The following is a 12,454-nucleotide window of genomic DNA, read 5'->3' as shown; positions in this document are numbered from 1 at the left end:
ATCCGACACAGCGTTCAAATTCCATTCCAGAAGTTGTTAAACTCCTTGCTACATTCCATAAAAACATACAATATTGGCATTAGGATCATTTCAAACAGTCATAGCATCAGCAATGGGAATACTGCAGTGTGCAGTCAGCTGTATCATAGTACTTAACGCTTTGCTACAGCGCACATACATTTCCCCACTACTAATGCCAACATAACACGCATCAAGCAGCATTTCTTTGTCATCGTCCATTCAATTGCGCTTTTAAATGTGTGCAATTTACGGTATAATGGGCGGAGAAAGGGTTACCCGATTAACTGGAGGTTTGTCAAATACGACGTAAGCTGACGTATCACAGAGTGCACTTTCTTCAGGTAGACCATGGCGCTGATAGCGCTACGTTCGCAAATGTACGTACATCTGGCCCTCAGTCTCTTATTCCCACAGAGTTATTTGCAGTGGTGTTTTTGGTAAAACGCGTTGTGAACAGAGCATCAGCTGCTAAATGTGTTCAGCTGTCTGGACCAGTGTCTCTTCAGTTCATCACACCATGAAGTCGTATAGCTACCGCTAGGGAGAAAAGGTGTGACATGTTGAGGGAAAAAAAGTCAGAATGTCACGAGAATAAAGTCAGAATTTCCCCAGAAAAAGACATAATAATTACTTAATATAGCTTGTTGTATTCTATTTCAAGAGTAGAACTGTGTATGATATGCTTACATTGGGTCCATTAGACCAGTGGTTCCCAAAGTTTGATCCTCAGCTAAAAAGGAATCTTTTTTTTTTTAAATTAAATCTTTAACTATAATTCCATCTATGAGTAAGACAATGACAGAATGTGTGCCTATCATGGGTTTCATCACCTTCTGTAATAAATCATCTAAAGTGAAACTCTTATCAGACGGTGGACCTTGTGATGGTATGTCCTGGTCTAATCTCTGTCAGTTGAGGGGTTCTTGACATCTTTAAGCTACATGTGCATTTTCTGACTGTCCACATCTACTGTCCATCTACTGTCCCTTTTAGATATCTGAGGAACAATAGATCACAGTGTCTGACAGTGACATTAGACAGTGTCTTATGTCTGCTCAGTGTCTCCAAGCTGGTACAGCCTAATGTCTCCTCAGTGTCTCCAGGCTAAAAAAATTGTTTCCAGGCTGGGACAGTGCCTAATGTCTGCTCTGGGTCTTCAGGTTGGGACAGTGTCTCCAGGCTGAAACACTGTCTAATGTCTCCTCAGGGTCTCCAGGCTGGGACAGCTTCTCTAGGCTGGGACAGTCTAATGTCTACTCAGTGTCTCGAGTTGAAACAGTGTCTCCAATATGGGATAGTGTCTAATATCTGTTCATTGTCTCCAGGCTGGGACAGTGTGTAATGTCTGCTCAGTGTCTCCAGGCTGGGACAGTGTCTAATGTCTTCTCAGAGTCTCCAGGCTTAAACGGTTTCAGTGTCTCAGTGTCTCATTTTCTTATGCCATAAACATGGCTTTCATTGCCTCTGTGAAGTTTATCTCCCATGATGCACCAGGGCACTGCTGGAACTAAAACATGACGCCAACGTTTGACTTCATTCCATAATCCTAATCTATGGCGACAAAATACCATTTGTGAAATCTCTAACTTCCGGTCTTTGCACCACAGGGAATTCAAATAAACCTCTTATTTTGACTAAGTTTAGCATAAAATTAGGACTTTTGACTGAAAATATTGCAATTTTCTTGTACTGTTACAGCTTACTTCTCATATCATTATGATGTTGATCACAGCAGAGACATATTTATTAACTCTGGGAGTTCTATGTGGAATATACTGCTAGCTCAATCCTATAATGCACCATGAAAACATCAAGTGTTGGCTTTAGTGTTATCATTTTCCAATTTGGATTATGTTCCTACAGTACAAGGCTACAACCTGCCTCACACACACAAAGCCACAAGAAAATCATTTTTGGTCACAATAACCAGAAACATCTGCAGATACCTGGACGGACCAATTCAAGGAGAAAAAAATTGCTCTTTTCTTAGACAGAGATCCAACATATGAGAATGTGGCCCGACCAAATGTATGCGCCCTCCTACCAACGCTATGTTGTGAACAATATAGCTGCATGTTTGCTTCGGGAGAAGGAGAAACCAGCTGCAGGGAATGACAGTGACACAATAATAACTTGCACAATGGATTCATTTGTCTGTGGTTTGGCCAGGCTCTTGTACAGCTGATGGGACACGTACAAGCCTTCACAGAAAGACACACAGCCAGAAAGCAATCAGGAGACTAAAGCACTGGGTGATTCTGCAATGAAAGAGCAAGTGAAGAGTCTCTTCATGTGGAAGTGATGAAGAGATGAGGATGATGCTAACCTTCCTCACCCGCACCATCTCCGTCTTTGTTCTGTCCTGAGGAGAGTGCTGCTCCACCATCACAGGAGAGACACAGGTACTGTTTGTTAGGCTCCCACCCAGTCCACTCAGCAACAAAGCATTTGTTAACCTTCGTGTTGTCTTCGGGTCCAATTGACCCGTTTTCCTATATCAGTGTTCTTTTTAATTCCCCAAAATAACTTGATTGATTCCACACAACGCTCTTTGGCAAGTACAAATCTCTACTTTCATCTTCTGTCATCGTCTTATTAAATTTGATAGCATTTGAAAAACAAATTGACGTGGTTTTGAAATAGTATTGAGTAAAAGTCCGTGATTACCCATCAACATACTTTCCTTTAATTTTAGTGTAAATTATTCCTAATTTCTGTTTTTCTAACTCTATGTTATAACTCTAACTATAATTTCCTAAAAATTAAGTTTATTGACATTAAATTCCAAAAAATAATTGTAAAACTAAAGTTAATAAGTTATTGTTACGTAGTGTTAAACCTCAAAAAAAGTGACAAACATTAAAAAAAGGGACAAAATAGTAAGAAAAAGTTAAAATATCGATAAAAAGCGTCAATAGAAGATGATTTTCAATTTCGACGGGAAGACAACACAAGGGTTAAACAGTAAAAAATAAAAACACGTCATAGACTTCACTTGACACTATGGACAACTGATGGAACATATAGGACTTCATCATCTCAACTATATTGAAGGAAAAAAATAGATCAGTTATAGTCAAAAACTGATATTCATGGAAAAACATTTCCAGTTGTATAGCATACATTAATGAGTGAACGGGAACATATGAAGGCGGGTTCCTCAGAAGAAAATGAGCTATTATATGTACTAAGACTGCTAATGATAAAGTCACCATAATGGACATTTCCACATCATTTTAGCATTTGTCTTTTTAGATGAACCACAGTGTGAATTCACCAATGAATTTCATTCACTTCTACTTTGCCCTTCTTTTGACTGGTGTTAAATAGATACTTTTATCCCAACAGTTCTGTATACTGTACTATGTTCATATGTTATACTTTCTAAAGTATGTTATCTGTTCTTATTTCATTTTATTTTGATGTTGTTATATCCCTGAACTCCTTTCTGTCTTTCTGTGCAGCTTATCTCATCTAATACTGATCAGAAAAGATTTATAATAATATTAGATGTTTACAATATTTTTAATGAATGAGATCTTGCACTTGGATTCTTCTCACATTACATTTGATAAAAACAGACATCTTATCCGGCGAACAATACTGAAAACTGAACTGACTGCTCCAGTAAGATGTATTATATCACAATATTTATGTTGATGTCAAGATGTACAATCACATTTAGGGTACTTTAGGGTGTTATCCATAGTACTGCCGACTCCTAAGGAGCAGGGACAGATTATACGCTTTGAGGCACCGGAAGGCTTTTAATGTGAAAAACTTGTGCACAAGGTATTCAAAGAGTTCAAAAAACCAGCAACAAGAAGCACCTGGAACTAACAAGCAGAGTAGTGAGTGTGACAGGGCTCAGCTGTGGAGATGAACATTATGCTGATTGCAGCAGTCAGTGCACCGTGTACATAGGGAAACATGGGGGGGAGGGGGGGGGAGAACACAGGGAGATAAGGTCCTGCTTCTCTCTGCATTTCTTAAATAAAAGGCCACTATGTGATTGTTTATAGTACGCATCATACATAGATTTTGCTTTCTTTGATGCAGTTACCTTACGGAGTTAAACTCTTTTCTCCTTTGTTACCCCCAAAGACACAGTGCATGCTGTTTTGCCAAATGTTCTGGCTCACTATAATGTAGCTTTAGTTTTGTCTAGTTCCAAGCGGTTCCAACACGGTTTCAGGCTGATCATGCATCAAGCAAACAAACCTGGCTCTTTTTCTCTCTCTTCCCGTTGGCGGTGGTGACAGAGGGCGAGTGTCTGCGCTCTCTTCGGGCCACTGTCTGCTAGCACAGACAAAGCTCACAAATCAGGATCCATTCCTAGCACAGCCAGGGCTAAAAGCTGTCCTTTTGGTTAACACTGACACTAAATCATATACAGAATGTTCCTCCCATCATATACCCTACAGTGAGGAACTGGCTCAATATGAACGCTTAAAGCAATAGTTATAGTTAGCATTATTTTAACATTCTTTTCCAAAGAATGAAACGATTGCATTTAACAAAATGTGGAAAACTTGCTTTGAGATCAGCCATTAGCTGTAACTTGCTAAAAAGAGAGGCAATGTTAAAAACCTGTAGAAATGAAGCGAGAGTTATATTATGCAACTATGGTTCTATGAATTCTGGATGACCATCAGAGGCTTCCATGCAGCCCAATCCAGTGCAGTGGCTGCTTGTTGTGAAATGAATAATTGTGCTCTTTTATGTATTTGTATGTTTTAATCCTTCTGTTTTTCTTTTATTTCTCAATTGTTTCTCTCTTCAAAGACAACAGGTTAATGAGGAGAGAAAGCACTCCTTCGTAACAGAGAACAGCCAACTGCCTAACAGGGTGAGCAACACTCCAATCCAATCAGCTGCTTCAGTAATCAGACACAGGTGAATAGTACTGACACTTGCTACACTGACAGAATGAGCGAGCAAACGATGTGGAGCGACAATCGCAACATAGGAAGTTTACCCACCAGCAAATACACACAGTGGAGAGCATCTGCTCTGGATTCAAAACTAAGAAATTAAAACGCTTTAACAGTGAAAGCAATCATCAGGGAGACATGGACTTACTATAAAGAGGTTGTCTACCACTGAGGGAAAAAATACATAATTTCATAAATAGCTTGCGCCGTCTAATGTTTTCACTGTAGGCGCTAACATTTCCACCTCACATTGAACTTACTTTAAAACTAACAGAAAGCAAATAAGTAAGGGCATTATACAGTAGCCGCAGCAAAGGCACGCGCAAATGGGACATAATGTGATCGCTGTACCTATATATACCCGTGCTGGTGCTCGCAACACTAGTTGCAGTCTTCTCCTAAACTAAGGTGGCGCTAATGAGGAAAGTCTACTGACTTTGCTCTTTCTAGGGACTAGAAGAAGAAAAAAAAGATAAACAGCAGCAGCGATGACATCAATGCTTTGATTTTTTATTCGATGACCTACTTCATCGGATCAAGCCTTTCATTCACCATAAAAGAACTCATCTTAACCCAGTAAGGTTACAAGAGAGACTTACAGTTACTGGCATCCAGTTGCCCAGGAGCTTTTCATTGTTCCTGATTCCGCTTTGTTGCGCACCACTGAAAAAAAAAAGGGTAGTTTGCGACCTCTGCTCGCACTCTATAAATACGCCATTTTACGTCTACGTCATTTCGACGTCACAATGGCTGCGGTTACTGTTAAATGCGCTTTGGTGTTCCAGTTGAGTCAGTGTAGTCTTGATGGTAATCGCAGCCTTCAGAGCATGAAACCATAGCTCCAACCACGACATTACAGGGATAATAGCCAAGAGTCTTTCAAAATATCAAATCACAGGTGACACTGTTGATATTAAATATTTGACCTATGCAGGACGGGTGACAACTACTGTGTTACGCACTGCCTCTGGTGGTCAGGAAGAAGTCATTTTTTAGGCAAATTACATTTGCGTTAACAGTAGCCTCACTTCACACATGCAAAACCCCTTGGCCTTCCTTCTTGCAGCACCTTCAAAGTCAAACTCAGTCACTCCCATGGGGCCAGGCACAGTCCTTACATTTTACTGTAAACGTATGGCACCCATACAGTCAGCATACATAGGACAATTGTATATATTTGCATGGAATAATTTGACCAGTCGGATTTTATTTTTTTAATAATACCGTCTTCTATGTTGGTGATCACTGACTTCAGGGGTTCAATAATGTACAGAGTGAAAACTTGATGGCACCTAAAGCCCATGTGCTGGCGTACAGGCGTGTGTCCCCTACCTTGATGTCTGGAGTGGCCTCTGGTCTGGGGCTGTGGCTCTTGGTGTGTTCTAGTGGCTGACCCTCCGCCTTCCCCGCTCCCTTCCTGTCTGCAGAGCGCCGGCCTTTGGCTGTGGAGCCATCATGGTGGTCAGAGCGTGGCGGGGCGGGCTGCAGCGGCGAGGGACTACCCTCCCCCGGAGACACCGCACACATAACAGGAGCGCTGACCGGACGAGTGGATTTATTGTCGGGAGTGGATGCCATGGCTGGAGTGGATAGAGAAAAATACAAATGTTAACTCTGACCCATAAGTGTGTTAGGCTCATTTCCCAGCATGCCCTCCCTGAACTTCCTGCAGATCTCTGCATGCTGTCTGATGCTGTCTTAAGATGTCATCAAGTTTCATTCACTTCCAAACATTAAGAACTAATCATGTGCATGAAGTTATTTTCAGACACTAATCAGCACTTCTCACTGCTGTTGGCCATGTGGCCCAGTGAGACCGATTCCAGCACGTGTATGGTGGACCCTGAGACTTACCAGGCTAGATGGGCTTTGAGAATGAATGAATGAATAAATGAATCCTTTACTTTGTTTTACATTATAATAATGCATGTAGTCTGGTGGTCACCAGACCAAGCTCAATCTTTTTTTTAAGATTGAACATTAGTCTGGGGAGTCTGCCTTGTATTTTCTACTGCACAAGAGGCATAGTTCAAATGACTCTGTAAGGAATTGGATGGTCCATCAACCAATCAGACCAAAGATTCGACAACGTAGCAACGTCAGTGGCATCAACGGATTGCTGTGCTTCAGTGGCTGCCTTGTTGAATGTAAACAAAAAGCTGCTTGGTCGCTTCTCTACTGTCATCGTGTTAAACCCGCCAATAGTGCGCCAAGAAGATTTATTTTTAAATTTTTTAAACCAGCCATTATAAATGCCTATACCGGTGGATCGGGAAATGCCTAATATCGGCCCGCCAATATAGCGGTCGGGCTCTATTCTCCAACATAGCCTGGATATGACTGCTTTATGGGAAATATGGCTTAAACCAAATGATTTCTTAACTGAAGCTTCCCCACCTGATTATACTAACAGCCATGTGGCTCGAGCTGGGTGGGGAATAGGGTGAACAGGGGGTGCTGCTATGACTTACAAATCTATTTTTAATTTAACGTCCGATCTGTATATTAAATTGAACTCATTAGAACCATCGTCAAGCAACTATGAGTTGCTTTTTCCAGGACAACAGGCTCCACCTTGTGGCTTTTTGTAGTGTCTGAAAAAGTCACAGTTCCAAAACCACTAAAATGTTCTGTCTCCCTGTGACAGGTGGATCTTGTCTAGTAGTTCCTCCAACTTTTAGATACACCAACTATCAGGGCCGTTTCTAGCTTTTTGAGGGCCTAAAAGACAGCACTGCTGCCAACTGGGCCTTTGTTTGTGGTGTGACTCTAGTCTCTAATCTTTTCAGATAAATTTAAATAAAAAGGTTAATGATTGATCATATAATTTTCAAAACTACCGAGTTATTTCTGTTTCAAAAGACTGCAATAAATAACACAATAAAATCTAGAGGGTTCATGTTATCATTTCGTAAATTAGTAGTGAAATGGATTAATGTATAATAATTGTGATAATCGTAAAACCGTGATTCTTTTTTAGAGTATAATCCTACCAACAAAATCTATAATTGTTAAATCCCAAGATTGAACGGGGTTTAGAAGAATACAAGATCCAGGGGGTAGCCATAATGTCATAGGACAACACCTGCACCGACAGCAGGCGGAACAGTGTACCTCCATCCAGGCTGCGGGAGTTCCTCTTGCTGGACGAGCGCTGGAACAGAGGAGCCGGTCGGTCGATCAGAGAGCTGGCCTGTCTGCTCTGAGCCTGAGTCCGGCCGCTGTAGCGGAACTTGGAGCCCAACGCCAGGAACTTCCGGGGAGTGGTGACCATCTCGGTGGAGGTCAGCCTACGGACACAGATCACTGAGACTGATCTTCTGAGCTGACTCTGGATCAGACAGTAAGCACATTCAGTTCCTTTAACTCAAACACTGCACAGCCATAAGAACAAACAAAACCTACCTGAAGAAGGTGTGATGCTCCACACACACCTTCCACAGCTTCTTGGCTGCCTTGTAATTGGGTAGTTTGAAGCCAATGGCACTCTCATATTGTTCCACCTGTTGAAACGAGAAACACAGACCTGCTAGGAAGATGACTGATGAAATGAGCTGTATAATTCCCTTCATGGTTGGGGCGAGGCTACAGATTTTACAGGTAATATGAGAACATGCTGTACCTCGGACGGTCGGATTTTGATGAAGAAGCTGCTGCGTTTATATGAGACCTTGAGGACTTTGGGCCAGGGGAAACGGTTGATCCTCAGCTTGTCTTTGTAAACCATCAGACCACTGGAGCAAACCCCCAACATGATGTCAACACCTTCCAGATCCTGGCAGAAAGATGTCCATTAACAATCCATAGGATAGGCACACGTCACAAAGCAAAAAGCTTTTAGGAAATGAATGACAACGATAAATTCATTAATCTGTGCTTCAGACTGTTGGAGGATTTGATCCTGGTAGTGGACAGCGTTGTCTGAAGAACAACACATGGCATCACAGGTAAACATCAGAAAGCAACAGTTTTATCACGTTTCCTTCCTGGATCAACACACCATGGCTACTGTCCCTTTTAAACTTTTCTGTCTGTTTTGCATGAGTCATGTGATCGGCTCGACAGAGATCGTGGCTTGACGTATAGCTCCTGGCCCAATTTTGCCAAATAGTTGTGTTATATGGTTCCAACTCCGATATGCTATCACTTTGTAGAGTCATTTAAAGTAGAATGGCAAACAAAAACAAAACAACAACGCGGCGATACGGACGCCACTGCAGATGCATTACTGGAGAAACAGAAAATCTACCTCAAACAACGCTTTTCTCAGATTCAGTCTCAGATTCAACAGGTGGGGATCGGCAACGGTGAGAAGCTAACTGCTATTCATGCCCAGCTAGCATCTCTGACTGCAAGCCTCGGCTCTTTCCAATCTGATGTAGACAATCTAAAAAACCATGAATTCTGCACGAGTCAAGGATCTGGATTTCTTCCTGCATTATCTGTTTAATATAGCCTACGTTCGATAGGATAGTTAGGACACTACTAGGTTAGAGTTTCCTTTCCAATGTGCTTGCTATGTTGTTCTTTTTATTTCCGGATTTTTGTAGACAAGAAATGTGTTTATTTTAAAGTCAATTAAGTGGAATCAGTTGCGGTTGCAACCAGGTAACTATGGGCAGCTATTCTTTTGTGTCAAATCTTGATCACAGACCTATTTTTATCCTTTTTGTGTCATTGTCTCGTCTGTTCTGTGTCTTACATGTTTTGTGTATTGAGGGACTAAACTTTGGATGCACTATTTTTGGATTTTGGATTTAACAAAGTGAAAGGCAGTAGCATATAGGGCTGCACGATTATGGCCCAAATGATAATCACGATTATTTAGATTAATATTGAGATCACGATTAATTATCACGATTATTTGTTTTTAACCAAAACTAATTTTATAGTCACATAGGCTATTTATAACTGCTTCCACATCCATATTATGCTACATTCTTCTGTCTTAAGTTGTATATAGATAGAGCTGCAACACATGTAAATGAAAATTAGCTATCTGAAATAGACTATGATGTATTTTTAAAAGCCGACTCATTATGAATGGGTCCAGCACAGATCAAATGGCGGGTCAGCAGAGTTACACACGTTGTGTGTATGAAATGTCTGTATCGTCACTGCGTTGCATTTTTATGAACTATAATGATCTGGCCACGGGTCACGTCTCTCGCCCAGGTCCAGCAGGACCCAGGAACAGTGGAAAGACAAACCAAGACGGCTTTTGTTTCTGTCCACATTGAAGGAAGTGTGTTTTACCATGCTAAAATAACTGATTATGTACATGGAGTCGGGTGGGTTTGATGATGGTGATTTAAGGGCTGTTTTATGTTCATAAAAGCTGCTGTTCAACTTTATAAAAGCCATCCAAATAATGTTATAGATGTTTACTAAACAATTATTAACCACTAACAAATGATTTATATCTACATATCTACATTGATTTTACATTACACTAAACTAAAATAACATAAATTATAAACACTACTAATAAATAGTAAACATTATTAACCATAATTTAATTGTTTAACAGAACAATAACATTAACAAAAGGTTAATAACAATCAATTTACCAATTTTGGTTGTTATAAAATGTAATGCAAATACATTTAACATTTAACAGTTTAACAGTTTATTCTCAGACTGAGTCAAAGTATTCCTAATATACCAGTGCACACAGCATGCGTTTAAAGTGTTTTCTATTGTTAGCTCTATGCGAGGAGTGAATTTGTACTCTGCTTAGTTTGCATGCTCAGCAGCTGTTTTACAGAGCAGCGTCAGCATCCTCCACCGGGGGGCAGTACAGCCCTCTACCACAGGCACTTAAATCCCTCTCTGACGTAAACACAGTGACCTGATTTCCACTGGAAAAGCTCATAAGTCACATGTCTTCCAGTTTTTCAGGCCAGGTGTGTTTGCTCCTCTGATGCATAAGTGGTAAAGTACTAACAGACATCTATGCACTTAGTTTGCATGGAGCATTGGAAGACTGAATCCTCACTCAGATTAAGTGTTATTTAGGGCTGGGCGATATGGAGAAAATCAATTATCATGATATTTTTGACCAAATACCTTGATATCGATACAGCAACAATTTTGTAGTGTTGACTATTGGTGCTTTCAAAAAATATTCACACAATATGATTTTTGATGAATAATCATCAGTATTGTGGATATGAGGACTAAGTGGGTAAAGGCAAATAACAGAACTGTTAAAACAGTCTGGTAAATTCAGAATATGACATCACTTTACTGTAATGCAGCCTTCATAACCAGGAAAAAACAACACTTATGCTATATTACAATATCGATATAATATCAATACATTGCCCAGCTCTAGTGTAATGTATGTTGTATTTGAAGCGCCCAAAGAGTTTTTATTTTGATTGGGGGGTCCGGGTATGGTCGACGGTAGCGTACGGCTAATTCACAATTGTTAGCTTCCTGTTGCCGAGTCTTGAAACAACAACACTAAAGTAAATATTAAAAACCATAGACCGTAAGAAAGGCAACACCATTAAATTAACTGAAAACGAGCATGTGAGAGCAGCTGAAAGCTCACCTTGGCCTGGTGCAGGTCTACTCCGTACATGGACAGTTTCTTGGCGTTCTCCAGGAACATCAGGTCTGCCTGGGCCGGACTCATTGACCTGCACAGCACCAATAACAAACAAGCCGGAGCTACTGAGACTGTCATTCACATCGAGGAATCCAGACAGGAACAATCAGCTACTCCTCTATTCAAACAATTTAACCAAACATCTGATTCATCTGTATTTAAGCATCTCTTGTTAATAATCACATTACATTAGAGTTACTTCTGGGAATTTAAGTGCATTTATATAAGCGCTGTCATTTTTTAAAATTACTTAGTGACTCCATTGATGCCCCTTAAAAATCTCTTTTTACTACATTTATCTTACTGCCATATTTACTAGTTACATTCAAATTTAAATTGTATTTACACATTATAAATGCAGATGTATTAGAGATTAAATTACGGTTTTAAAATGTTGCTGATACTATACTCGTAATTTCACTTCAGATACCTAATTGCATTTTGCAGGCACTATTATGTACTTTTCCTTGTGTACATTTTGAATCCAGGGTAAAGAGAGAGACCTGTAGGTACGATGCAGCTCCATCATTTTGTCCTCCAGCTCCTTGGTCTGACCCTGGGCCATCTTCATCTCCTTAGCGTAGTTGCTGCCGTGCACCTCAGGGTCGTACTCGCCCAGCTCTGACTGCAGGGCGTAGGAGCCCAGCAGGGACAGGGTGACGAAGGAGCAGGGCAGGCGGCCTTGCAGGATGTCCTTCCGCAGCTGGAGACACAAGTAGTACCTGCAGACCACAAACATCTGTATGGAATTCCACATTCATAAAAACAGATTAGCTGTATATCAAACTAATAATCAAAGGTCACCAATGAGCCTTCATGCTCAATTCCTCTCTCAGCAGCATACAACTCTGTAATGTTTGATTCATCAGGGTTGGCTGGGGTC

At 40.7% G+C, this 12,454-nt stretch overlaps 1 protein-coding gene across 17 annotated transcripts in view; it reads right to left on the bottom strand.

Moving 5' to 3' along the window:
* The window catches only part of epb41a (erythrocyte membrane protein band 4.1a), a 76,503-nt gene that overhangs the window by 27,640 nt on the left and 36,409 nt on the right, over window positions 1-12,454 (bottom strand). For 6 of the 17 annotated variants that reach the window (XM_032536222.1, XM_032536205.1, XM_032536206.1 and 3 more), the window contains exons 7-14: window positions 12,075-12,293; window positions 11,515-11,602; window positions 8,578-8,730; window positions 8,361-8,458; window positions 8,070-8,245; window positions 6,288-6,535; window positions 4,243-4,320; window positions 2,348-2,395 (exon numbers count right to left, since the gene is read on the bottom strand). In XM_032536222.1, the coding sequence (XP_032392113.1) occupies window positions 2,348-2,395; window positions 4,243-4,320; window positions 6,288-6,535; window positions 8,070-8,245; window positions 8,361-8,458; window positions 8,578-8,730; window positions 11,515-11,602; window positions 12,075-12,293 (1,108 nt within the window). The remainder of the gene's footprint in view (window positions 1-2,347; window positions 2,396-4,242; window positions 4,321-6,287; window positions 6,536-8,069; window positions 8,246-8,360; window positions 8,459-8,577; window positions 8,731-11,514; window positions 11,603-12,074; window positions 12,294-12,454) is intronic. The other 11 variants (XM_032536207.1, XM_032536211.1, XM_032536215.1 and 8 more) reach the window with 4 other exon arrangements.

The sequence above is a fragment of the Etheostoma spectabile genome, chromosome 14 (genome assembly GCF_008692095.1).
Source record: "Etheostoma spectabile isolate EspeVRDwgs_2016 chromosome 14, UIUC_Espe_1.0, whole genome shotgun sequence".
Lineage (NCBI taxonomy): Eukaryota > Metazoa > Chordata > Actinopteri > Perciformes > Percidae > Etheostoma > Etheostoma spectabile.
This window is presented reverse-complemented; position numbering and strand designations above follow the sequence as displayed.